The 26,261-nt window shown below is 28.9% G+C and overlaps 1 protein-coding gene and 1 long non-coding RNA gene across 2 annotated transcripts; both read right to left on the reverse strand.

Annotated features, from left to right (window-relative positions):
• Window positions 1-5,592: 5,592 nt before the first annotated feature.
• On the reverse strand, window positions 5,593-26,067 carry LOC100209048 (uncharacterized). The gene is made up of 3 exons (XR_010637668.1): window positions 25,925-26,067; window positions 5,900-6,040; window positions 5,593-5,730 (listed from the first exon to the last, which is right to left on the reverse strand). It is a non-coding gene; the product is annotated as an uncharacterized LOC100209048 (long non-coding RNA).
• On the reverse strand, window positions 8,013-11,365 carry LOC136078272 (uncharacterized). The gene is made up of 6 exons (XM_065793702.1): window positions 11,161-11,365; window positions 9,899-11,012; window positions 9,688-9,792; window positions 9,397-9,517; window positions 9,107-9,261; window positions 8,013-8,670 (listed from the first exon to the last, which is right to left on the reverse strand). The coding sequence occupies exons 1-6, from the start codon at window positions 11,247-11,249 to the stop codon at window positions 8,080-8,082; spliced, it is 2,175 nt and encodes a 724-aa protein (XP_065649774.1). The 5' UTR covers window positions 11,250-11,365; the 3' UTR covers window positions 8,013-8,079.
• Window positions 26,068-26,261: the final 194 nt, after the last annotated feature.

Consider the following 26,261-nt stretch of genomic DNA (forward strand, 5'->3'; position numbering starts at 1 on the left):
ATGGCGAAATTTGGAGCTAGTTGATGCGGAATTTTTGTTAACTTCATTATTTCAAACGAAGATGAAGTTAATAAAATCGGTTCAATATTGAAATGGAAAATTGGGACGAACCCGAACGACTGTTTAATAAAGTTGCTCGATACGAGATACCAAAATAAACTGAAGCGGAATATGAAATTCAGGATTGTGTCAAGCGGAAATGGTTACTTGAGTATGATGAAAATATAATGGGACCGCTTAAAAGAAAAATTCCTTTAATGGCTGCGATCTATTTTGCATTAGAGAGAAACTAAAAATTTCATTAAAACATATACAGTATCAAACAAAACGAGTGCAACCAAAAAATGCTAATTTAGTTTCGTTATATAAAAGTGCTGCATTTTTTCAATTTAGAGAAATAACTATGTAACTGTTAAGAGACAAAGTTCTTCAAGTTTTATTCATCACATAGTTCATTATTTGTACACGAAAATTAATAAATTAATCAAAAGTATTAAAAAAAGTTGATTTCCTTCTGGACAAAACAAGTGCAACTCGACAAAATGTTGACCAAGCTGAACAGTTGATCCTTATTACGAATACCTTCACGATTAATTCTGCGGTTGACGATCTCCCACAGGTTCTCAATAGGGTTGAGATCCGGAGATTGAGGCAACCAATCCATCACTGATAGGTGGTTGTCTTGAAACTACTGCTTGACTACTTTTGCAGTGTGTTTCGGATCGTTGTCTTGCTGAAAAACCCATTTTATTGGCATATTCCATTCAGCATGAGGTAACATAACATCTTTCAGGATATTTTTATACATGAAACGGTCCGTTATTCCATCGTTTCGATGTATTGGATCTAGATTGTTAGCAGAAAAACACCCCCAGACCATTACATTGCCTCCACTATGCTTCGCGGTCTTATGGCAGTAACGTAAATCGAGGCGTTTTCCGGCCGGTCGACGTACACGGCAAATGCCATCGCTCCCAATGATGTTGAACTTCAATTCATCACTGAACAGGACAGTTTGCCATTTCTTCACATTCCAGTCAATATGAGATGTAGCAAACAGGAGTCTTTTCTTCTGGTTTTTCAGTGAAATCAGCGGTTTCTTTGCAGGGCGTCGAGAAAACGATCCGGCTTCAACAGCACGTCGTCTGATTGTTCGGTCCGATACATGCAGCTCTAATTGCTTTTGTATCTCGACTGATATATTCAAGGATCCTTCTTGACAGATCTGATGATCATAGAATCCTCTCTAGAAGTGGTGGAACGCGGTCTTCCACCTTTGTTATCTGCTGCCAACTTCCCCGTAGAACGATATTAGGAACATAGTCTTGATACGGTCCATTTTTTCACGCGATATTTATCCCAAATACTTTTTTGTGACATTCCACTTACGTAATCGCCAATAATTTTCTTTCTTAGTCCCAATCCAAGACTGTCGGCAGCCATTTTTGCACTTGAAGTCATAAAAATAATGAAAATAAATAATCACGCTACTCAAGGCTTACCGTGTTACATTTACCTTGTGATGATGCAATAATGCTCTGTGGAACACAACGTCTTAGTTGGATGTGGACTGTATTGATGTAATGAATCACTTGTTGTATTTCACTTTTTGTATTGATGTTCTTCGATAAAACACTTTGATAAAACTCACTTTGATAAACTGTCTTGGTAATACTGACTGATTGACTTCCATATACTGACTGAATTACATGTCGATTTACATGTCTCTTATATAGTAAAATGAACCTGTGTGAACCTGTTCCGGAAGATTCTAGATGCTTCTTTTTGATGCTTTTTGAAGCTTCTGGATGCGTCCGGATGCTTCTGAATGTTTCTGGATATTTCTGGATGCTACTGGATGCTTCCAGATGCTTCTTCTGGAAACTTCTGGAAGCTTCTGCATGCTTCTGGAAACATCTGGAAACTTCTGGATACTTCCTTTAATTATTAAAAAACTTCCGTGACGTTGACACGGACCAGACTTAAGAAAATGAAACAAACCAAAAAAGTTGCACTTGTTTTGTCCGCTGCAAAATGGCACTTGTCAACGAAATTCTGCCTGTGTGCTATCACCTGTCAACTGATTGCTCATGTCATGGCATGCTATGACTCCAGACTCCTGAACTGTTTGCTGTAGTAGTATAGTTCGTTTCGTTTTTAAGACATGTAAAATTTGGAACACTTTTTAGCATTGTTCGATGTTGGTTGCAAATGTTTTGTCCAATACTGTACAAGAGATATAGATGTGTGCGTTGGTAAGTTGAGAGAATGGAGAAGAATGGGAAACAAACTAATAATCATGGATCTACGCAAGGTTTATCTCCATTGGAAAATTTAGGAATACCTTAGGCTTTCCGCACTGTGGTATTTTGCAACAAAATGTATTGTTAATACAATATGTTGCGAATGTGGTGAATCTCGATTATGTCAAAAGACTTTTAAAAAATATGGTTTAACGAGCGATGAAAGTGAACATATTGGTGATGATGGGGTTGCTGTGTTGGGATTCTATTTGCAAAAAGTTGGTGACAAATTGATAAGGTCTAGAAAATTGAGAAAATCCCAAAAAAGTTAAGCAGGAAAGTAGTGTTTTCAGACTGTGAACAGTTGGTGTGTCATTTACCAGTGTGTGGTTTGTTAAGAATTGTTGATTGTCTTTAGAAAAAAATAGTTGTTAGTTTGACGAAGAGTTAGGACGATAAAGTTTGTGATAAGAGCTTAAAATGTGTTTTTTAAGAATCTGTGCGGATATTAAAAGTTGCAAGCGAGTTTGTGGTTGTTGAGCTGTGCATGGGATGGAGAGAAAGGTATGGGCTAATGCATCTTTTTCAGCAATGGGTGCTGTTATTCAAATTGGCACTGCAACTGTGGAAGATGCAGCATAGCTTCAAAAAAAAAAGTTCTGAAATTCATTTAAACATGGCACAGTTAGACGTGGTGAAGAGAGAAATAAAAAAGACTTTGATTTAAAAGATAAAAAAGAATTGATATATAAACTAGAGAAAGTAACACATTTTAAAGATTTTGCAGCAGCGTTCCACTGGATTTGTAACGCGTTAAATGGTAAATTAAAATGGAAGTCAAAAGCAACTGGTGAAATATTAATGCGGAGAAGAAAAGGCGTGTTGTAATAAATAATTGAAGAATACGATATTAAAGTTAATCTATTTCTTGTTCCTTTTAAAGATAGCTTAGCTAACGCATGAACTTGAGTTTGCAGTTTAAATGGTCAAAAAAAGTTGCAAAATGCGTTAGTAGATAGATTTAGCGCCATTTTCGAGGATGAAATGTATTTTAAATGTTAAAGAAATTTAAACTTTCGAAGTCCGCCATCAAACATATATAATTGATTGTGGACTTCAAAAAATGCATTATGACGACAAATTTCAAGTTCATAAGGAAGTCTTGTCATAGTTCGAACTCCCCTTTATTTTTGTAGTAGTAGTTTTTTAATTGGAGTTTTTATTGATTTATCCAAAGCTTTCTATCCTGTAAATCATGAGATACTTTTAAAAAACCAAGAAAAGTATTGTATTTAAAACAAAAATTTACTTTGGTGTAAATCATATCTAACTAACAGTAATACGGAATTTAACTTGTAAGGTACCCCTGGGTTCTATTTTAGCACCATTATTGTTTTTACTTTATATGAATGACTAATAGTTATTTATATAAAGTAAAATTTAGTTAATTTTAATGTAATATAAAAGTAGATATAGCATCAAAAATATTAAATACAGATGACAAATATTATTTGTAGATGACAATAATTTTTTTTTATTTTCACAATGATATTATTGTTTTTCTTAAATTATTTAACGAAGAATTAAATAAGATCAACGAGTGGTTTATAAGTAACCAACTTTCATTAAATGTAGATAAAACAAAGTTTATTCTATTCCATAAACCTAGTAAAGCCGATAATATTCCTCTCAAATTGCCCAGTCTTTTAATTAATGACATAATGATTAAAAGGGAATTAAGTATAGACTATCTTGGAGTGCTTTTAAATGAAAAATCTCAAAAAGTATTTCCATGTTATATCGAACAAAATTCTTAACAATGAATATATAAAAAATATACTTTTTATGTTTATACACATACTTTTTTACTTTAACTTTGCGTGGGGTAGCATTAATTACAAAAAAAACTCAAAAAAATTAATAGCAAAAAAAACAACATGCATGCAGGATTATATTTGGGCAAACAGGAATGCACATTGCGATCCTCTCTTACGTCAGCTTGGAGCTTTAAAAATTTATAAGATATTCATATAAAGATGTAAATATAAGATATAATAAACATTATATTCATCAATGTTATCTTATAATATTATTTATGTATTATGGCAAAATCTCTACTACCATTTTAATCATACTTTAATGAAATCTCTCATAAACATCCTAGTAAATTTTCAGTGAATAATTTTCAAACGGCAGAGAGACTGATTCAAAACGGCATTTACTAAACATGGACTTCGATATACAAGATTTCAAATATCTTTTTAACAATTTAAAATTTTTTGAATTAAATAAATCATTTAAAATTATTAAATTTTTCTTTAGCTTTTGTTACTAATAATTTTCTTTTTTTGTTTTACGATTTTGTAATCAGCAATAAATACTTATTTATATTGCATTATTTTTAATAAGACTTAACTCAACTTTTTGTGGTTTATAACTATCATGATTATCTCACTTTTGTCTTATTTTATTTTTTTAAGTATTCCGCTGGAAGATTGTGAGCAAAAACTTATTTTTTTGCTGAAGTTTTGTATGTACTTATACTGTTTTACGTATCACTTATTAGTTATATAGATTTTTATGTAACGGGGGTCGGTAATAAGTTAAGTTTGTCTTACAATGATCCCTCATGCTACGCAAGTTCTGTAACATTAGGGAGCATTTTCCCTCATGTTACGGAGTTCCTGTAACATGAGGGACAATTAAAAAGAAAAGGTAACATAAGGGCCAAAATGTAATATGAGTGTTCAAAACGTAACGCAAGGGAGCATTGAAAAGTAGCATGGGGATATCACAACTACTAGACTACTACTACTACTACTACTACTACTACTACTACTACTACTACTACTACTACTACGACTACTACTACTACTACTACTACTACTACTACTACTACTACTACTACTACTACTACTACTACAAGTTGTTTGTAACTTTAATTCTTTCATTTTTCCATATTGTTAATATATTATAAACAAGTTTTCTTATTTTAATTTTTTTTTGTGGTCTGAAAACTAAATACTAAAAACATTTTTGTTTGTGACAACATGTGTTTGAAACAAGTTTAAATTAAAATTTTATACTAAGTATATATCTAACTGTTGTTTAAAGTTAATTTCAAGTTTTTATTTCTACGCAACTCTTATAAAGATAAAAGTTACAAAACTTTGTTACAACTACATAAAATTAAAATTTTTAAAATATATAAAAATGATTTATCCAAAATACAATACTCTATAGAGCCACTCAAGGAAAAGGAGCTACTATTTCATACATTGTTTAAATCATATAAAATCTAGTTTTTACAGGGATGCGGAAACAAAACAAAAACCATTATGAGCCCTCCTGATTAAAATGTATGTATGTATTTATTAAAAGTAACGACAAAATCATTCTTAAAAAAAATGCTAAAAATATGAAATAAGCTGCGTTGAGTTTTATTCTTTTGTTTACGCTTATTCGTCATCAGGTTTCCTCTTTCTTTCTATAAAAACAAATAAATTTTTATCACACAAGCTGCATTTCACCGTAACCATTACCGTAACCAAAATATATTAATTTACCGAAATTAAATAATATCATCAATAGAATTAATATATTAATTTTTCCATAAGTGATTAGAAATAATTTATTTTTTAAATTTTAAAACTCACCACAAGGCCCGCTATGAACATAGTAAATCTCGGATCGGGTTTCACAAGCATCCATTTCCATCAGACATCTGTTATCATAACTTTTTCCATTTGAAGCACAAATCAGCTCATAATTAAATGGGCATCCTTTACTACATATTTCTACAGAAAAAATATAAATATATTTCAAAGTGTGTAATAAAACACCCGGGTTCTTATAAGATTAAATGGTTACACAAATATACAATCCAAATAACCTAAGTAAAACAGTGCATTGAAATAAACACAATGTAATATGTGAAATATTTGCAAAGAGTCTTAAAACTGCGTAATAGTATTCCATATTGCAAATAATTTTGAAATAAATTTCTTTTAATGTTAGCAAATATAACAAAATTTATGCAAATATATTTATAATGATTAAGTACTACCATTATGTACTAAAACTACAACATTACTTATGGAGACTTCAGTCAGCTTTAGAATTTAGTCATTGAAATTTTTGTACTAAAAAATAATGATATTTTGACAAACGGCATTTGCCTATGCAGTGAAAATTGTAAATGTTTTAGAAGCGATTAGGAGGCTGTTGTTGAGTCGCAATAACTTTTGAACGTTTTGTATTACGGTTTATTTTGTATTAATGAACCTTAGAAAAACAAACAACATAGCAATTATTTTATAATTGTTTTTGAATGACTAGAATAATCTAATTTACAGGCTGAGCATATATTTCTTATTTCATTGGTTTCGAGTAATAAAATTTAGGTACCGTAAAACTGATGATGTGACTTTGATAGGTTGACTGATGGGTGACTTTGATAGGTTTTTGGACATTTTTGCTGAATAACTCTTCAGTAAAACTTTTTTTTTTCTGATATAACATCGTACCTCTCCTTTAGAGGGTTTCATTAAAGAAAAAAATTTTTTTTTTGTCTTATTTTATTTTTTTTATCTCCAAAATGTTATCAATCTCACCCCTTTGTTTGCGGTGACTTTGATAATCTAATAGTTTTATAGTAGTTTATTAATTTAACCTTCCTCACAAGTCATTGATAATTATTTGGAGTTTTACTAAATTAAATTACAATACAAAAATAAATTATAACATTTCTATCGTAAAATTATCAATTTAAAAAAAAAAAAATAGAGTTATCAAATATATATCTATATCAACAGAATAAACAAAAAAAAAAATACTTTTTAATATATTAAGTTGATAAAACAGCACCATTATATCATCAGCACCATTATAGAGACAAATAATCATAATTAGATGTTAAAAAATAAAGTTTATACATAAAATGTAGTTAATAAAATAATATTAAAATCAGTAGTAATGTCTTATAGTTGTTTATCTACATTTTTATCGATATGTAATTGGGAGTAACCGAAAACGAATGGTATATACCAGTATATATATATATATATATATATATATATATATATATATATATATATATATATATATATATATATATATATATATATATACATATATATATATATATATATATATATATATATATATAAATATATATATATATATACATATATATATATATATATATATATATATATGTATGTATATATATATATATATGTATATATATATATATATATATATATATATATATATATATATATATAAAATCAAACCCTAATATTTTAGTTATATGTATATATAATATATATATATATATATATATATATATATATATATATATATATATATATATATATGTATATTAGACTGCTTCATTTTGGGGTCATGAAAAAATTTAAAGTACCATGGAGTCTTATCAGCTGCGCAGACCCCTATTTTATTAATAGAATTTTTTTTTTTTCAATTTTGACCATTTTTAGGGGTTGCTCAAGTGCCCCAATTGCCTGAATTTAGACCTTTTTAAGCCTATTTTTGGCATATTTGAGCAAGTTCTAAAACTCAAAATAATTAAATTTTTTTTCTTACCAGAGTTTCTTCTAAGTTAGAAAAAACAAATAAAAATGCATGGTATTTTTATTTATTTGAAATATTTCATGCAAATCTATTTATAAAATCCCAAATTTAGTGCAATTTTTTCCAATTTTTACGCAACGTAATAACTTTGTTGATATGTAAAGTCATAAAACGTCTAGCGATTTGATTTTATATATTTCTTAATAATAGTGTTATTTTTTACAAATATTATGCAATATTTTTATATTGTTTTTTTGTTTTTCTTGGAGGTTTTTCTTTTTCCTACATACTTCCTTTTGTAATTGTGCATGAATAAAAGTGAATCTTGTCTTTTTTCTTCCTTTCTGGCAATATCAATGTTGTCCTTTATGAGTTTAACAGTTCTTTCAGAGCAATCATTAACAACTGCAAGATTAAAAATAGCATCTTTAAATTTTAAGTAGAAATCGTTACAAGTCCAATACTCTGGCGGGGTTTTCATCCATTGACAGTCACTTTTACTCTGCCCTATCATAAGGAACAAAAGCCACGAATTTTCTGTGACCAATTCAACTAAGCTTGGTGGCTTCGGTCCACTGAAGTCTAAAGAATTGAGGACCTCCATGTTAGCTTTTATTCGGGCTAACGAATATTTATCTAAGCTACGAAATTCAAAGCTGTATAATTTTTGAGCAATTTCACCTCTTTCTTCACAGTTTTCATCAGCTAAGGCAAGAACAACAAGGCAAGGGTCCAGAAACCATGTGTGCCGTTTGATTGATTCAATGACTGATTCTGCCCCAATCAAATTGTACTCCTTAAACCTATTCATTTGCCGAAGAGCTCTCATATCCTGGATAAACAAAAAATTGTTAAGTAACTAGCTTACCTTAAAAAAATTTATATTTTAGAAACTTTTAATCAAAACTTTTTATTTATAATAGAATCCTTATATATATATATATATATATATATATATATATATATATATATATATATATATATATATATATATATATATATATATATATATATATATATATATGTATATATATGTATATATATATATATATATATATAAATATATATATATATATATATACATATATATATATATATATATATATATATATATATATATATAAATATATATATATATATATATATATACATATATATATATATATATATATATATATATATATATATATATATATATATATATATATATATATATATATATATATATATATATATATATATATCATACTTGTTAACTTGGTACCTACCTGACAAGGAGCCACAGCAGATAGTTCAGCTTTGAGAAACCAGGTAGTATAGAAAACAGCCACAAAAGTTGCCACTTCAGTAATTTCATTTTTCAGTCGATTTGTCAGACTGGGTATTGCATCCATCATAAGCTGGAGCTTTAGGTAGTAGATACCTATAAAAATATACATTTTTATTTTTTTTGAAAAGCTAAATATTTGATCATGTATAACAAATTCATTTTTTTTTGCTATGAAGCTATAATTTTTAACTTTGGACTTTTTCCTATCATAAACCTAAAACTCTCTACCTTTTGCCATAAAACGGGCATGATGAATTGTTCCGGGTGTACGAAACTTGTACTTTTCCTCAGAAAGCACCATAAGTGTAAGCTCTGTCAGCTCAATGTAGTCCTTCCTTGTAGCCCCATCCTAAAAATTAAACCAGAAGTATATTGGTATAATGCAATAAACATAGGTATGTATACTTTTGTCTTATAAAGAATAATAGAATTAAACAAGAAAAATCTAGGATATATTACTACGTCATAGTACATATTGTATACATAACTACATATTAAAACATCTAGTCATCGGGCTACCTTTTTCAGAGACCTATGGGTGATAATATTTCTGCAGAACGTTATGCTTTCATGCTTTTGATGACCAAGCCATGTTTCATCTGGAATAGTCAATCTTCTCAACACCTTTTTATTTAAAATGTCAAAAAAAAATCAAAGAGCTCAAAATTGAAGAAATACTAGGGTACAATAATATTTTACAAAAATGTTAACCAATTTTGTAAAACCCTACCTGGTTCTCTACATCAAGATCATTCCATGTTGATTTTAATATTTTAAACAGCATATTATCTGGTCCAGAAGTAGCACTACTTGGATAATTTTTCCAGAAATGTGTTATGTGTAGCTCGTTTATATGATGTCGGCATGCAATAGATAAAACTGGTCGCTGAAAAACTTCATTTACCAGTAAAGAATCAGCTCCATTTTTGTTTCCAGTGTTGATTCTGGTTGTATCAAATGTAACAGCTTGTATACTGTTTGTAAGGTCAAAGCAATTCAAGATATCTCTGATCGCATTTTTTTGATTTTCGCCAGTTCCGGAAGAAATAGCTGGAATTCCCAACAGGTGCGTTTCCATGTTACCGTTTATTAATATTGCTAATCGATCTTTTTCTGATTTTTTCCCATCAGTATATTCATGACATACTTTTCCATCAAAATGGAGTTGAACTAAAATGTTCTTATTATTATTTCTGAAATTTCTCAAATGGTCCTTGATCCTCTTTGATTCATCATTAATGACTTTATCTGCTGCTCTTAATGCTGTAGAGGTTGAACATTTAAATTCATCTAAATTTCCACCTGCTTTAGCAATTATACTATTAACCATGGCAGTATGCTGCCTATGACTTAATCCTTCCCCAACAGCAGTATCAGCAGTTCTCTTGAGAATATCTTTTGGAAGTAGAACAGTATCTGGTTTTTTGACTTTCTTCTTTAACTCTGGATCTGGATACGGGAAATCATCATTATCTTCATTTTTATCGGATCCATTTGAGCTGAATTCACTCTCTGACATGGTTTCATTCAAACTTGATCTCATTTCAAACTTGGATAAACTCCTGTTAACAGAGGAAATGTACCTTGTGTCTAATCCACCTATTCTTGTTTTTCTATCTCCTAATTGGTCTAATAAAAAAGCAATATCTTCAGTCTTGTCTTGACAACTTCTTTTCTTATCAGCTTTAATGATTGCAACCAGAGTATCGAGCTCAGGTGCAATCCAAAAGATCCTTTTCATCTGAGTTAAAAATTTCCTCCTTTTTTCAATTTCTGATAAAGTTTGTCTTGATTTGTTTTTTTTTAACAGTTTCCAAGTTAGGATCAGCTTCTCTATCTTTTTACTAAAAAGTGTGATTTGTAGGTTCTGAACATTTTACAACACATCTATTTCTGTTAATTAATTTATTTAACAGCAGATATTTGTTATATTAATTGTTTTCCTCTAATAATATACAAATAAAACAAAAACAAATACAGTCTGGTACCTACCTAATTGTTTGTAATTGCAAAATCTGAAATCCACCTGACCTGGATTCCCCAACCAAAAAATTTACTTTTTTCTTACTTTTTCCCGACATGAATAAAACTGTAGTAAATAGCTCTAATAAGCATATGAAGTAAGTGTATCATGAAAGTTATCAATAATTATTTCCTGCGTTTTTAAATGAAAATTAAATATCGTCTTTGCTAAAAAGTAATTCGCATAACGTGTTTAAGCAAGTACGCTAAAGTATTTAAGTAAATGCGAAGCGTAAAAATTGGTAAAAATCCGCATAACTATGCAATTTTTTAGTTAGGTTTAGACAAAATATTTTAAGCAAATTAAATTACCATGCATTTTTTTTTTTTCTATTAACTTAGAAGAAACTCTGGAAAGAAAAAAAATAGAATTATTTTGAGTTTTAGAACCCGCTCAAACGTGTTGAAAATAAGCTTAAAAAAGGGTAAATAAGTCTAAAATTAGACCATTAGGGCACTTGAGCAACCCCTAAAAGTGGTTAAAACTCAAAAAAAAAAAAAATCTACTAATAAAATAGGGGTCTGCGCAGCAGATAAAACTCCATGGTACTTTAAATTTTCTCATGACCCCAAAATGAAGCAGTCTAATGTATATATATATATACATATATATATATATATATACATATATATATATATACATACATATATATATATATATATATATATATATATATATATATATATATATATATATATATATATATATATATATATATATATATATATATACATATATATATATATATATATATATATATATATATATATATATATATATATATATATATATATATATATATATATATATATATATATATATATATACATACATATATATATATATATATATACATATATATATAAATATATATATATATATATATATATATATATATATATATACATATATATATATATATATATATATATATATATATATATATATATATATATATATATATATATATATATATATATATATATATATATATATATATATATATATATACATATATATATATATATATATATAAAATCAGGGCATCAACTTTGTCAAGTTGAGGCCCTGATTTTTTTTGCATTATTATTAAGCCATCATCGCGGTACAAGCCTAATTGATTAAAATGAACTATTTTAGCTAGGGAATTTAAAATATATAAGCCTACAAATTCGCAAATTTCTGCTCCGTCGTAACTTCCCATTGTTACATCAAAGCATTCGTGCGTGGTTTTTTTCTTCCACGTCTCATTATTAAAATAGAGTAAAGTTTTTCTGCAATGCTTAATTAGACGAATAGTGTCGTCTGTAATTTCAATGTAGGTTTTTCCAAATTCTATTGTTTTATCTAAAATTTCTGCTGTAATTGAGGGGTAAAAATCATTAATATCAAATTGTATAAACGTGCATTCATTTTTATTACTAATTTTAGAAAACCAATTTATGACATCATTGGTGTTTTTCCACTGTTGCAAATTTAATTTTTTCCGAATAATATTATTTATTTTATCTAATTTAATTTTACTAACGTGCCCTAGTTCACTTTTTAAAGGTACTAGTAGCCTACAAGAGAGTTTATTTTCAAAATTTGGTTTATGATCTTTTAGTGTTATAAACGCTTGCGCTGGTGCGACTGATTTAATTCTAGCATCTAAATTAATTGTTTTAGCAATGTTTTGACCTTCTAAATTAATTGAATTTTCTAAGTTTTTGGGGGCTTTTGCGTAGTTATTAGGAATATTATCGCGCAGTAATTTATAGTGATTATCTGGGGCAATTTGGTATATGTTGCTTGTTTTATCAGCAAAAACTAAAATATTAGGGTTTGATTTTATATTTATATAGGGTTTGATTTTATATATATATATATATATATATATATATATATATATATATATATATATATATATATATATATATATATATATAAACTGTATATATAAACTATATATATATATATATAAACTATATATATATATATATAAACTATATATATATATATATATAAACTATATATATATATATATAAACTTTATGCAAATGTGCATAAAGAAATCTGCATAAAGAAATCATAATTTAGAGACCAATCACAAAATGACTAAACAAACCCCTAGTGGATCGTAGTTTTTTTTTTCCAAATTATATTGATGGTTTGGATGATAAATACAACATTTTATCACCACAACCTTTTTATAGATTCCTTTAAACCACATTTTAAGTTTATATTTTACATAAAGTTTATTATTTTTGACCTATTTTATTTATGTTATATTTAACATTTTACATGTGAATTGTAACATTTTACATGTGGAAATTCTTAGGGTGATACAATAATGCAAGAAAAATACACAGCACAGTGATTTTTTTAGAAATCATTTTTGAATAGAGAATTTTTATAAAATTTAGAAAAATTTTTTGAATTAAGTAGAGAAATACATTTTACAGACTGAGCGCTTTTTTTATTTTATTTACTTATTTTAATTAGTTTTGCGTATCTGGCTATACGATACCAATTTAAAAATAAAATCTGAGACTCTTTTTCAAAGAGTGTTAAGTGTCTGTGTTTTAATGTTATATTTTTAATGTTCTATTTATAAATTTTATAACAACTTTTTATTTAGATATTATATTGTATTATTATATTTAGATATTATCAAGATTTTAATTAGAAAGTAGAATAGTTTAAGTTTACTATGTTCAGTTTTTATTTTTTTGTAGTTACTAACGTTTTTATTTACTTTAATAGTATTAAAAACTTCGTTCTTGTTCTGGAAGTAAAAGATATGAACAAAAGATAACGGGTTGTCGGTAAAGTTTGCACGCCATAAATTTTGAAATGTGACACCCCATGTTTCCATGCTTACTTTTAAGTCCCACCCCCCTTAAGAAGTACCTACGTTTTTCAAATACCCCTCTCCGCCCTAAAAAAAAAAAGGTGAAGGTACCTTAGATACTTTAAACGACGCCCAAATCCTTTTTTCGCGGTACAGGATCCCAATTTTAAAAAAGTCTTCATATATATTCAAATATTAATCTTAATGAAGTTAAATTCCTAAATAATATAGTGTGCGCTTTGCCGAGAGGTTGAAGATCTACACTCGGAGACTCGGAGTGTTCGATTCCCGGTTGGGTCGTATGGTCCTTTTTTTTTGTTTTAATCACAATCAAATAAAAATAAACTATATTTAAGGCCGACGTTTTTTTTAAACACCCCTCTTTAGTAACTCCGTTAAAAAATGAGTCTTACTCGAGATCAATAATATTGAAAACAAACCCTAAAACTCAGTGCCGAGGGTAGGCTACCCATATCCCTTTATTGGAGGAGGGGGATTAGAAGTAGAAAATTTTGTGCCTTTTTTCTATATTAAGGACCTTTTTATTTTAGCAAAATCTAGCGGTAAAATTTGGAAGATTTTGAGACCCTAATGACACGTTTTTTTTAGGATGCCTCCGACCCATTAGCCACGGCACTGCTAAAACCTGTTTTTTGTCGACTCAAAAATAGGTTGCCTGAAGTACGCCTTACTCAGGGCCAGTATATAAGGGGTGGCATGTGTGCATGGGCGCCCGCAGGATTTTTTGATGTTCCAGATAGGAGACTTTTACACATTGTACAAACTCCAAACTTAAGTATGTTTATGCCTATGCCAAATGAGGAGGCTAAATTTACACTCCCTTCATTTTGAGGGGTCGGAAAACTTGCATGGTCATAACTTTTGTTATTTACAATATTTTTCTACGAAATTTAAAATGTGTCAATAAATTTAAATCTAGTTTTAGATAGAAAAGTTGAAAATTTTACTACATTGGTGCCCTCACGTTTGGGTATTTTTTGCAAGGCCTCCTTATTTGGCACAGGTATAATCATACTTGAGTTTGAAGTTTGCACAATGTGTGAAAGTGTCCTATCTGGAGCAACAAAAAATCTTGCTGGCACCCATGTATGTGTGTGCATAGAGGAAAACTATACTCTCTACTCCCTATACCATACATCTTTTTGTGTTGGCAAACTAGGATCTTTAGTCAGAATTTTAACTTTTCTATTGATTAGCTGGTTAATTGTGCAAAATTAGAAAATCGATGAACGTACTTTTAAATTGAACCCTCCCCCCTCCTTCTCCATACGCTTTCGAACGCTTTTTTAAGACCTCCCCCTATGAGCGTACGTACTTTATGGACGACCGCTAAGTACCGACGCAGCAGTAACATTGTTTCAACGTAGTAAAACATTGCAAAAGCTAGTCGTTTTTATGATTTACCTAACATTGATCAAATGTATATAACCCAACTTCGGTATAATGAAGTTGTTTTTGTAAAATTATATAACTTATATAAAATCTTCCTTGAATATCGAAAAATTAAACTAACCAAAAATTAAACAATTGATGTGAAGAGTTTGATAATTACCGCTCCTTTGCTTTTGCCATTTCTAATTTTACACACACACACACTCTCTCTCTCTCTCTCTCTCTCTCTCTCTCTCTCTCTCTCTCTCTCTCTCTTTCTCTCTCTCTTTTATATATATATATATATATACATATATATATATATATATATATATATATATATATACATATATATACATATATATATATATATATATATATATATATATATACATATATATATATATATATATATATATATATATATATATATATATATATATATATATATATATATATATATATATATATATATATATATATTTAAACAACTTTAAATGTATTCTACACAATAGAGTGCTCAATGTTTGGTTTTCATCAACTAAGGTTCATCAGAAATGCATTTCTGATGAACCTTTGTTGATGAAACACAGTGTAAAATGAAAAAAAATTTTGTTAAGTGATTTTCTACTAATATATATATATATATATATATATATATATATATATATATATATATATATATATATATATATATATATATATATATATATATATATATATATATATATATTAGTATCTCAGTAGTCCGGTTTAAAATTTGCACGGCGCAACTAAATTGAATCACTTTTAAATAGTACGTTGAAAGTTTAAAGCGAAAAGGAATTTATAGGAATTTCTAAATTCTAAATTCTTTTTATCTAATTACTTACCATGGTTTTAATTTTTGAAAATAAAATATTACAACATATTTTCTTTTTAATATTTTACTTTTCATTTAGTTTTTTATGAATGACGCAATTTAATATTTTATTATTAATTTGATATTACTAATGCTTGTTTCAAATATATTCAAAGTGACATACTAAACTGATAAACTGAAGGTTAGGGATAGCCGAAATTAATAAACATTTATTAAGATTTTTGGTTTTGCAACCAGGGTCGGACTGGCGAGGGAGGTTGGGGGTATTCCCTTACACCCACCCACCTCCACCACCCCTCTATCCCGTGCCCCTGTTATGTCTGAAGGTCCTGAATGGGCCTCTCTATAAGTTAAGATACACAAATAAAGCACACAAAAATACAAATTAATAATAACTAATTATTGTTAATATGTTCAATTTTGCAAAGACAATACAATAAGTATGGTTATTTCTACGATTAAAACATGAAATGTTTAACAAAATATACGAAGGCATCGTAAACCAGCCATATGTTATTATTTATTAGTGGCAGAGTAAATTATCTTGAGTAAGAGACTAAAAAACGGGGCTGGAGATTTTATTATTCAAAATATTGTTATTTCTTAGTAAACATTATATTTCAGTTTTTTGTATTTATATAAAATATAACAATATATTATAAAACTAAAATTAAATTTTTTGATTTTTAATTTTGTGGTAATAGCTATGTTCTTTAAACAATAAAATATATATAGTATTTGGTTGCCAAAATCATAAATCCATTTAAGCATGGCAATAATGTGCAGAAAATAAAGTAATGCAACGTAGCATTTTATAATCACTATATTTTTAAAACCTTGCATATGGATTTATTTTTTGAAACGTATCGAATAAATTAATGGACAGATGGCATGGTCAAAGATATTGAAGTTTGCATGCGCATTATTAGAAATTTCCTATATCATTTTAACAAAAAACTATGTGTTTAAGGGTTTAGCTTATACTTGCTAAGTTTTTTTGCCACCATAAGGGTCCTATCTGACCTTGTTTGCAACAGCCTTTTTTGGCTGTTGCAAACAAGGTCAGATAGGACCCTTATGTTTTTCTACAATGTTTTTCTATTTTGTTCTCTAAAGTTCTTTTCAATAATTATCTCTACAACTAGCTCAGTTAATGTTTTTTATAATTTTGAAAATTCACCTAATTACAAATCTGTTAAATCATTGTAATAGTTGTTTTAATAGAAAATAGTGCTTTTTATTCAGCAGGTCACCGCAATTAATTTGAGCATATTAAATGATTGAGTAAAGTTTTTGATGAAATGTTACTGACTTAAACGACACTTATAATTAATAGTAAAAAAAAAAAATTACTTTCAAAATCAGTAGTTTTAAACAATTATGTAATGTTAGTTTAATATCAGTTTCCAATAAAATAAAAAAAAAAAAATTTATAGATTGTTGCCATAGTTATTATTATTTTTTCGAGACGCGATGAAGAGAACTAATGCTTTTTGATTCCAGAGCAGATTAGATTCTTTCTTTATAGCACCGAAGAAAGAAAATTTTTTTGAAATACCTTCAACTAGTTTTACTGCTACTATTCAGGATACTAAAAGAACGAATTAACTTAAAACCGCATCAGTACCAACACCGGAAACTAGCATTAGTGTTGCTCCTTAAGATATTGATTATGAGAAATCAGAACTACAAGACAAAGACATAAACGGAGAAAGGCAGAAAAGGAATGATATCTCACTTGAAATAGTTATGCCTGTTTCAGAAAATGAATTGATTTTAAGTGAGCGTTAACCTGACTCTGCAACCACTAAAATTAGCCATGTTTAAGTCAGATTTCAAATGCTGAGTTTATTAATGACATTGGAAACTTTGTCGTTACAACTATTGATGATATAACTATAAAAAACTTGTTAGAATTACCATGACAACCATCAACTGACAACAAAATGCCGCATTCAGTTCACATTAAGAAAAATAATCGAGAAAAACGATATCTTAATCATCCACATCTGAATGGTTAGTATGTTCAGATAGATAAAAGAGACTATACTGCAAATATTGTGCATTATTTTCATACCACCAGACTGCATCTCACAAACAAGTTGCACTTCAGAAGTTAGTTAAGCAACCATTACAGGTGTTTGCTAAACTGTTTGGCAACGACGGAGATTTAACAAGTCACGAAAGAGCAACATATCACAAGGAAGCTGTTGAAGCAGGAAGGTGTTTTTTATAAAACTATAATAAACCAGCAACTGATATTGTAAACAGAGTAAACACTCAACGTTTTCAACAGGTTTTAGAAAATCGTCAACAATTGGCACCTATGTTGAAACAATTGTATTTTTAGGAAGGCAAAATAGTCCTTTCAGAGGCCACAGAGATGATGGCAGCATATAAGACATAGACAATGACAATTCTGATGTGATAACATATATAGGTAATTTTCGAGAGTTGCTAAAATTTAGAGTAAACTGTGGCGATTTAAATTTAGAAAATTATTTGAAAACAGCTAGAGCTTCTGCAACATACATTAGCAAACTACAAAAAACTTTTTAATTGAATGCTGTCGAGAAGAAATATGTTAACAAATTGTGAGTCGTGTTAGAGAATTAAATTATTATGCTATTATGTTTGACGAAACATCTGATGCATCGCATTAGTTACAAATGGAAACAATTTACGCTACTTGATGCCTGATAGATTAGTTCGAAAAGACTTTGTTGGATTTGTTGATTTGCTTGATCAAAATCATCAAACTAAAAGTAATGCATCCATTTACAATAAACCGGTTTTTGACGGCAAAGCTATTGGTCAATCGGTTATAAACATGTTGGAAAAAAATTACACCTTTTTTTAGAAAAATGTGTCTGCGTGGGAACAAATGGATGTAGTGTTATATCGTCATTGCAAAAAAGAGCGATAGTTGAAACTCAACAAGTTGCGTCAAATGCAGTTTGGTGTCCATGTTATAATCATGCTTTAAATTTAACTTTATCCAAGAGTTCAAAGGTGCAAGCAATAAGAAAATGTTTGGAGGTAACTAGCAAAGTTGTTGCTTTTTTCAATGCTTTTGCAAAACGAAATTTTATTATTAAAAAAATGCTAAATTCACAACTGCTTTCACTCTGAAAAACACGATGGGTTGAAAGACATGATGCTTTGCTGACGTTTTATGCTGAGCTTCCAAAAATCATTGATGAACTGGACGATATATCTAAATGGAATGACAAAACATCTTCATCAAAAGCAAAAATTTTATTATTATTAATTAGATAAAGTGATTTTATTGTGTCTTTAGGCTTAAAGAAAACGCATGTGTGCAGTACATGTGTTCTTTTTAACAAATGGGCTCAGTCAGTTGTTTCAAAAAAAAGTTTAGATTTACATAGAGCAAAAAAATGCCTTAAAGACCTGTTTATTGTTTTAAAACATAAAAGTGAAAACTGCGAAGATATCTTTAAGGAAATTTTTAAACCCGTAGAAAAAACAATAATTGAAAAGATGCTATTTTTACCTATAAAAGAACAGTACAACAACAGGCATGTGAAAGTGTACCTTCAGATACTATAGATGAATATTAAAGGCAATCAATTTACATCCCTCTACTTGATGCGTTGATATTGGACATAAATACACGTTTTTCTAATGAACATTTCTAATGTCTTCAAATCTATACTTTGATGCCAAAAAATATTATTACATGGAATCATAAAGATATTGTTGAAACTCTTTCTGCAACCAGTAATGTCTATAGCATCATTCTTGGACTTAGTATCCAAAACTTACCTGTACCTGAATTTACATCGGAAGTTGAACTATGGCAGTGCAAATGTATGAGGATGAAAGATGAGAGAGGAATCATTTGACAACTTACTGATTTTTCTGTTGTTTTTGATTTGTGTGACAATGTGCAATATCCAATCACTCACATGTTGTTTTAAATTATCAAGTTATGTCCTGTGATTGTAGTCAGTGCTGAACGTAGCTTCTCAACCTTGCGAAGAATTAAAAATTGGCTGAGAACACGAATGACAAAAAACAGACTAGTCGGATTGGCCTTACTTAATGTGCACAGAGAAATTCCATTAAATGTTGAAAACGTAATTGACCATTTTTCGAAATCGGGAAAATTAGAATTTGTAATATAAGTTATTAAAATAATCAATAAATCAAGTATGCTTTTTTTATAAAAGGCTAAAAATACTAAAAATAAACACAAAAATATTTTTTTAAATCATAATTCACAGGGGGCCGATCAGGGCGATCGGCCCCCTATGGACTTGCCCTTGATAGATAAATATATATATATATATATATATATATATATATATATATATATATATATATATATATATATATATATATATATATATATATATATAAATATAAATCACTTTAGCTATCATATTATATACCGATAAAAAGGTTTTCAGGTTAGCTATTATGTTTTGAACAAATAATGATTGCTAAATTAACATTTTAAAATTTGTCTGCAAAACAAGGATTTTTGATAAGAGTTTCTAAGAATTGTATAGTATTTCGACTATAAAACATCGTTTACGTCTCGCTAATTTATTTAGAAGACGCCCATCTAAAAACCCATTAGTTTCCTTGAAAAACCGGAACGCCGAAAAATTTGCATCTGAGCATCTAAAGTGAAGTAGTCAACAATGGTCAAAAATTCTTTTTAACAACAAAAGCAAGTTTACGCTGTTCGGATCAGATGGAATCATGTATGTTTGATGTCCAGTAGGTACAAAATACGATCCTAAACACCAACTGCCTACCGTTAAACATGGAGGAGATAATGTAATGGTTTGGGGATATTTTAGTCAGGCTAGCGTTGGTCCTCTCCATAGAATTACTGAGACTATGAATCAAAAATAGTATAAAGATATATGTAAGACTGTTATGTTACCTAATGCAAAGGATAAAATGTCTCAAGGATGGATATTGCAACAGGATAACGATTCCAAACATACAGCCAAATCGGTTTTAGAGTTTTTCAAAAAGAGTAATGTTAATGTTTTGAATTTGCCATCCCCATCACCTGACTTAAATCCCATTAAACATCTTTGAGAACATGCAAATCATGCTGATTTATTTAATAAAATCAAGGAATTATGGGACTCAATTTCAACAGACGTTTGCACTCATTTAGTTGACTCTATGCCTCATAGATGCCCAGTGGCGGATTAAGACTTTTCGGGGCCCGGGGCTATTTAAAAGTTGGAGGCCCCATTCCACTAACAACGACAAAAATGAGTAAAACAAAGATTTTCTTGAAAACGCTATCACTGGTATTTATTTATATACAACTTTTATATTTATTTTATTGAATTAAGTTGAGCGATTTTTTTCTGCTATTCTTCCCCGCAAACTCTTCAATCACATCGCTGAAATCCAAAGTTACTAATAATTTTGACTCAATAGTTAATCTTACTATATTACTTAAACGACTATGGACCATTGTTGATCGGTGCATGGTCTTAACTCTTTTAAGAGTAGAGAATAATCTCTCAGCCTCGTAATTTGTTATGGGAATAGTTAGAAACCAGCGATATGCTATATAAACATTTGGAAATACATCAATAATATCGGTTTCAACAATCCAATTTAAAACATGCAGAGGAATCAATGTGTTTTCAGTCTCAGATTTATCTTTTTTATGCGAAAAAAAACCCGGAGGCTGCAACTTTAATAATGTTACAAATTGTTCTATTTCAAATATGAAACTATCTTCTAAATCATTTGAGTACACTTCTACAATTTTTTTCGCGCTAACTTGCAATTCCATGGAACAATAGTTAACAGCTTTGATAGAAATCCAAATATCTTATTTACGTGGTTGTAACCATCACTTCTTATAGTTAATTGTGTCACAAGTTTGTCAATAATGACAAAAAATGTATTCACTCGAAACTTGTCGGATACGCTTAAAGAATCAACTTGGTTTTCTCCGTTGCTCAATTTTTAATTACCTTTCTTTTGTTCTTATCAGAATAGTCTTTTTCAATAAACGAGCTAAGTTTTTTTGATTCATTCTCAAATCTCGTAAAGTCGTTTCGTAAGTTTTTTACAAAGTCAATTGGTGAAAGTAACACACTGCTTGCTGTATGCAAATCTAATTCAACTTTTTGAAGAAATTTGCTAACTGCATTAAACCTCATAAGTATGTGATGCCAAAGTACAGCCATGAATGCAAACTCTAGCTTAGTGATCTTATTTAATAAACACAAAGCTTCATGACGAGTATCAGATTTTTCTTCTGTATCCTCAGCTATATGACATGGCGCTGCATGAATCCCATCAAAATTTTCTACCAAACTTTTTGAAGCATCTGACCTACATGACCATCGTGTATCTGATAGGCGCTTGAGTGTAGCATGATTTCCTTTCAATAAATCCCATCTATGTGTTGAAGCTACAAATAATGAATACAAACTCTGGAGAACGCTAAAATAGTTGATAGAATTAATGCACTCACTGCACTGCCCTACTAAATTTAAAGAATATCCAGCGCAGAGGATATAAAAAGCTAATTCACTCCGCTCTTTTAAACGTGCCTGTAATCCAGAATATTTACCAGACATATTGCTTGCATTATCGTATGCCTGTCCCCGACAATTGGTTATATCAATATCATATCTTTCCGGTAGATCTAAAATGTCAGTAATCAAAGATTTACCGTCGTGGCTTTTAATTTGTAGAAAACAAAAAAATCGTTCATACACGTGGCCATTTAGATAATAACGCAATATCACAGAAAGATGATCCACGTGAGAAATATCAGCAGTCGAATCTACGATAATTCCCCAGTATTTTGCTTTCCCCAGTATTTCGGTAATAATGTGCGTTAAAACCTTTTGAGACATAATATCAATTAGCTCTTCACAAATAGTTTTAGACAAATAATTTACATTACCTTTGCCTTTATTTGCAAAAGTGTCAATGTGTTGCTTTAAAACTGGATCAAATTGAGTCAACAGTTCTAACATGCCTAAGTAATTCCCGTTATTTGACGATCCTATAACTTCATTATGGCCTCGAAATGCTAAACCTCTTCCGGCTAAAAAACGAATAACCGCAACTATTCTATTTAAGATTGCAGACCAATAATTAAATTCCTTTTAATCTGGCTTACCATTTATTCATCGACATGAGTATTTTGTTTTATGAATTCTTTTTGAAAATATTTAACCGAATAATATCTGTACTGGTTTTTGAACATCCGCTTCGAAGATTCGAATTTTGAATATTTTGAAAAAAAGCATACTCCTTGTTTAAATACTTCATACGTTCATTTTCCTTTAATTGTAATGGCCATAAAGCAGGGTCTTCGCGTAGAATGGTATCTAGGAAAAAAAATCATGATAAATAAGCCTAATAAAAAAATAATAAGTGACAATTTATAGAACAAAAATATTAACTGCCTAAAAAGTAAATTGTTTGTTTAGCAGATGTTGAGGTGTCATTAAAGATAGTAAAAATTGGAGTACCTGTGTCAAGCTCATTATTATGCATTGTAGATTCAAAACTTTTAACTTCTCGAATTTCATTTGAAGGACCTTGGCAGGCTACCTACTTTTCCGTGTTATTGTTTTCATCTTTTCTTTCTTTGTTTTTATTATTATCTACAGTTTGTGGAAATTGCATAATAGTTTGGTTTGATGAAAAAAAATTTGTCATTTTCGGAAGTTTAGCTACCATTTCCTCTCTCTCTTTCTTCAATCTTCTTTTACAAGCTCCACTTTCATATTTTCTTAGCATTTTAATTATAACCGTATTACCTGAAAAGTGTTAAACTGTTCTTTTTTTCTCTTTCACGAATTTAGCGCTTCAGCTATTAAATGCATTCACACAAGAACTCTTTTGCGCGGAAGTACAAAAGAATTGTATAATTGCAATCGTTAATGCATTTTCAATAACAATATAATTATTCAAGTCATTAATAATTTTCCGAAGGGAATTGTTTTTGTAGCAATTTGTACAAATGTTACATTCAATTATTGCTATAAGGCGCTGCTACCAATCTAGTAATTTTTTTTTTTGTAGAAATAGTTGCGCTCCATCGTTGTCAAAGATCGGAAAAATATATAATGCAGCGTTTTTGTTGACAGTTATTTTATTTTTGTGCTTTTGTTTTCAGACAATTTAGTAAATTTAACTTTGGCTCTTTCAAGTTAATAAAAGATTTAATTTTCAGAGTTAATATTTACTTTGAATCGGGGCTCCTAAAAATTATTTACTTTGAATCGGGGCCCCTACAATTGTGGGGCCCGGGGCTATAGCCCCCTAGCCCCCCCTCCCCCATCCCTTGATCCGCCACTGTAGATGCCAAACTATTTTCGATTGTAAAGGATATCCTACAAAATACTTATATGATATTACGATTATATAAATTTGTGATCAAATATTTTTGAAAAATTTGTACTATTGAAAAAATTAATGTTTTGTTCGGAAATTTTTGAACTTATGAAAAATCGTTGAATTGTATATCAACTTTAAAACGTTAATGTATATATGCATATATATATATATATATATATATATATATATATATATATATATATATATATATATATATATATATATATATATATATATATATATATACCTATTTATTCATTTATTTATTATATATATATTTATTTATTTATTATTGCTCTGTAAAATACACTAACATAATTACATATATATATATATATAAATATATATATAATATATATATATATATATATATATATATATATATATATATATATAATATAGCATATAATATATATATAATATTTATATTATATATTATAAATATTATATATAATATAATACATAGTATATATAATAATATATACAATATTGATTTTTTATATATAGAGAGTATATATTTCGATAAACAAAAAAACAGCGTTGACTCAACTTTGTGTACAACGTTGTGCAAACGTTAGTTTAATAGTTAGTAGTTGTAGCTAAAACAATACAAAAACAACGATCGTAGATGATTTGCCAACGTAACTTACGACATTATTCTAACGTTTTACCAACGTATGTGTGCTAGCTAGGTTTCATCCTTCCGTTTGATTCTTTATTCTTTTTTTTTTAATTAGTATGAACAGTTTTAGACAAATTGGATGTTTGGTTCTAATCGGGAATCCTTACTTTCAAAAGCTTCGTATAAAAAAGCATGCCCGCGGAAAGTTACCCGCGGAAAGTTTTTTATTATTAGTAGTCTTAAAACATGATTAAAGTCATTTAAAGACTACTACTTTCTATATAGTTAGAAAAAGGTTGAAAACTAATTAATGAAAAATATCTCAGCGTACTTGCTTAAACATTAAAAAAATATAGGAGAGTAATTTGATAAAAGTTGTGTTTCATGTCTAACATAAAATTTTTTATATAATGGAAACATTTTCTTGCGTAAGTTGCGCAACTTAACGTCGGTTGTATAACAAAATTTATGTTGTAAAACAAAGGTTGCGGAAATAGAATCAAACAAATTTTGGCAACAATTGTCGTACAACAAAAACACACAACTGTTGCACAACATTTCTATAACTATTGGAAATAAAGCTTAAATATGATGCCCCCCACCCCCCACTCTTTCCAATACAACAATGTCTGAAAAAAATCAAATCCCTACCTTTTTGTTCACTAAACATAAAGAGTAAAACAAAGAAGATGTAAAACTTCATGTTATCCGATTGTTAACTTTCCTTTCTCTAAAGGTTTTCCTTATTTCAATTTGTTTATATAGGTGAATTGAACCACGTTTGTTTTTAAAATAAATAAATTTTTGTAGACGTTTTTTGAAAGATTTTTTTGTTACTTTTTAGTATAAGGTGCAAACAGAAAACTCTCCATCTCTGTCCCAGCTTATTTTATTTTGCTTATTTATTCAATTGTTGTCTTTACGCAATAAAAATTATTTATAAAGTTTATTAATGATAAAAATATTTTATTATTTTGTTGTTGTTATC

Source organism: Hydra vulgaris, chromosome 03 (assembly GCF_038396675.1).
Source record: "Hydra vulgaris chromosome 03, alternate assembly HydraT2T_AEP".
Classification (NCBI taxonomy): Eukaryota; Metazoa; Cnidaria; class Hydrozoa; order Anthoathecata; family Hydridae; genus Hydra; species Hydra vulgaris.

Coding starts and splice junctions, on each gene's coding strand:
- LOC136078272 (XM_065793702.1), bottom strand. CDS start 11,249: ATGTCGGGAAAAAGTAAGAAAAAAGTAAATTTTTTGGTTGGGGAATCC. Junction 11,013..11,160: donor TTGCAATTACAAACAATTAG/GTAGGTACCAGA, acceptor CACACTTTTTAG/TAAAAAGATAGAGAAGCTGA. Junction 9,793..9,898: donor ATCTTGATGTAGAGAACCAG/GTAGGGTTTTAC, acceptor TTAAATAAAAAG/GTGTTGAGAAGATTGACTAT.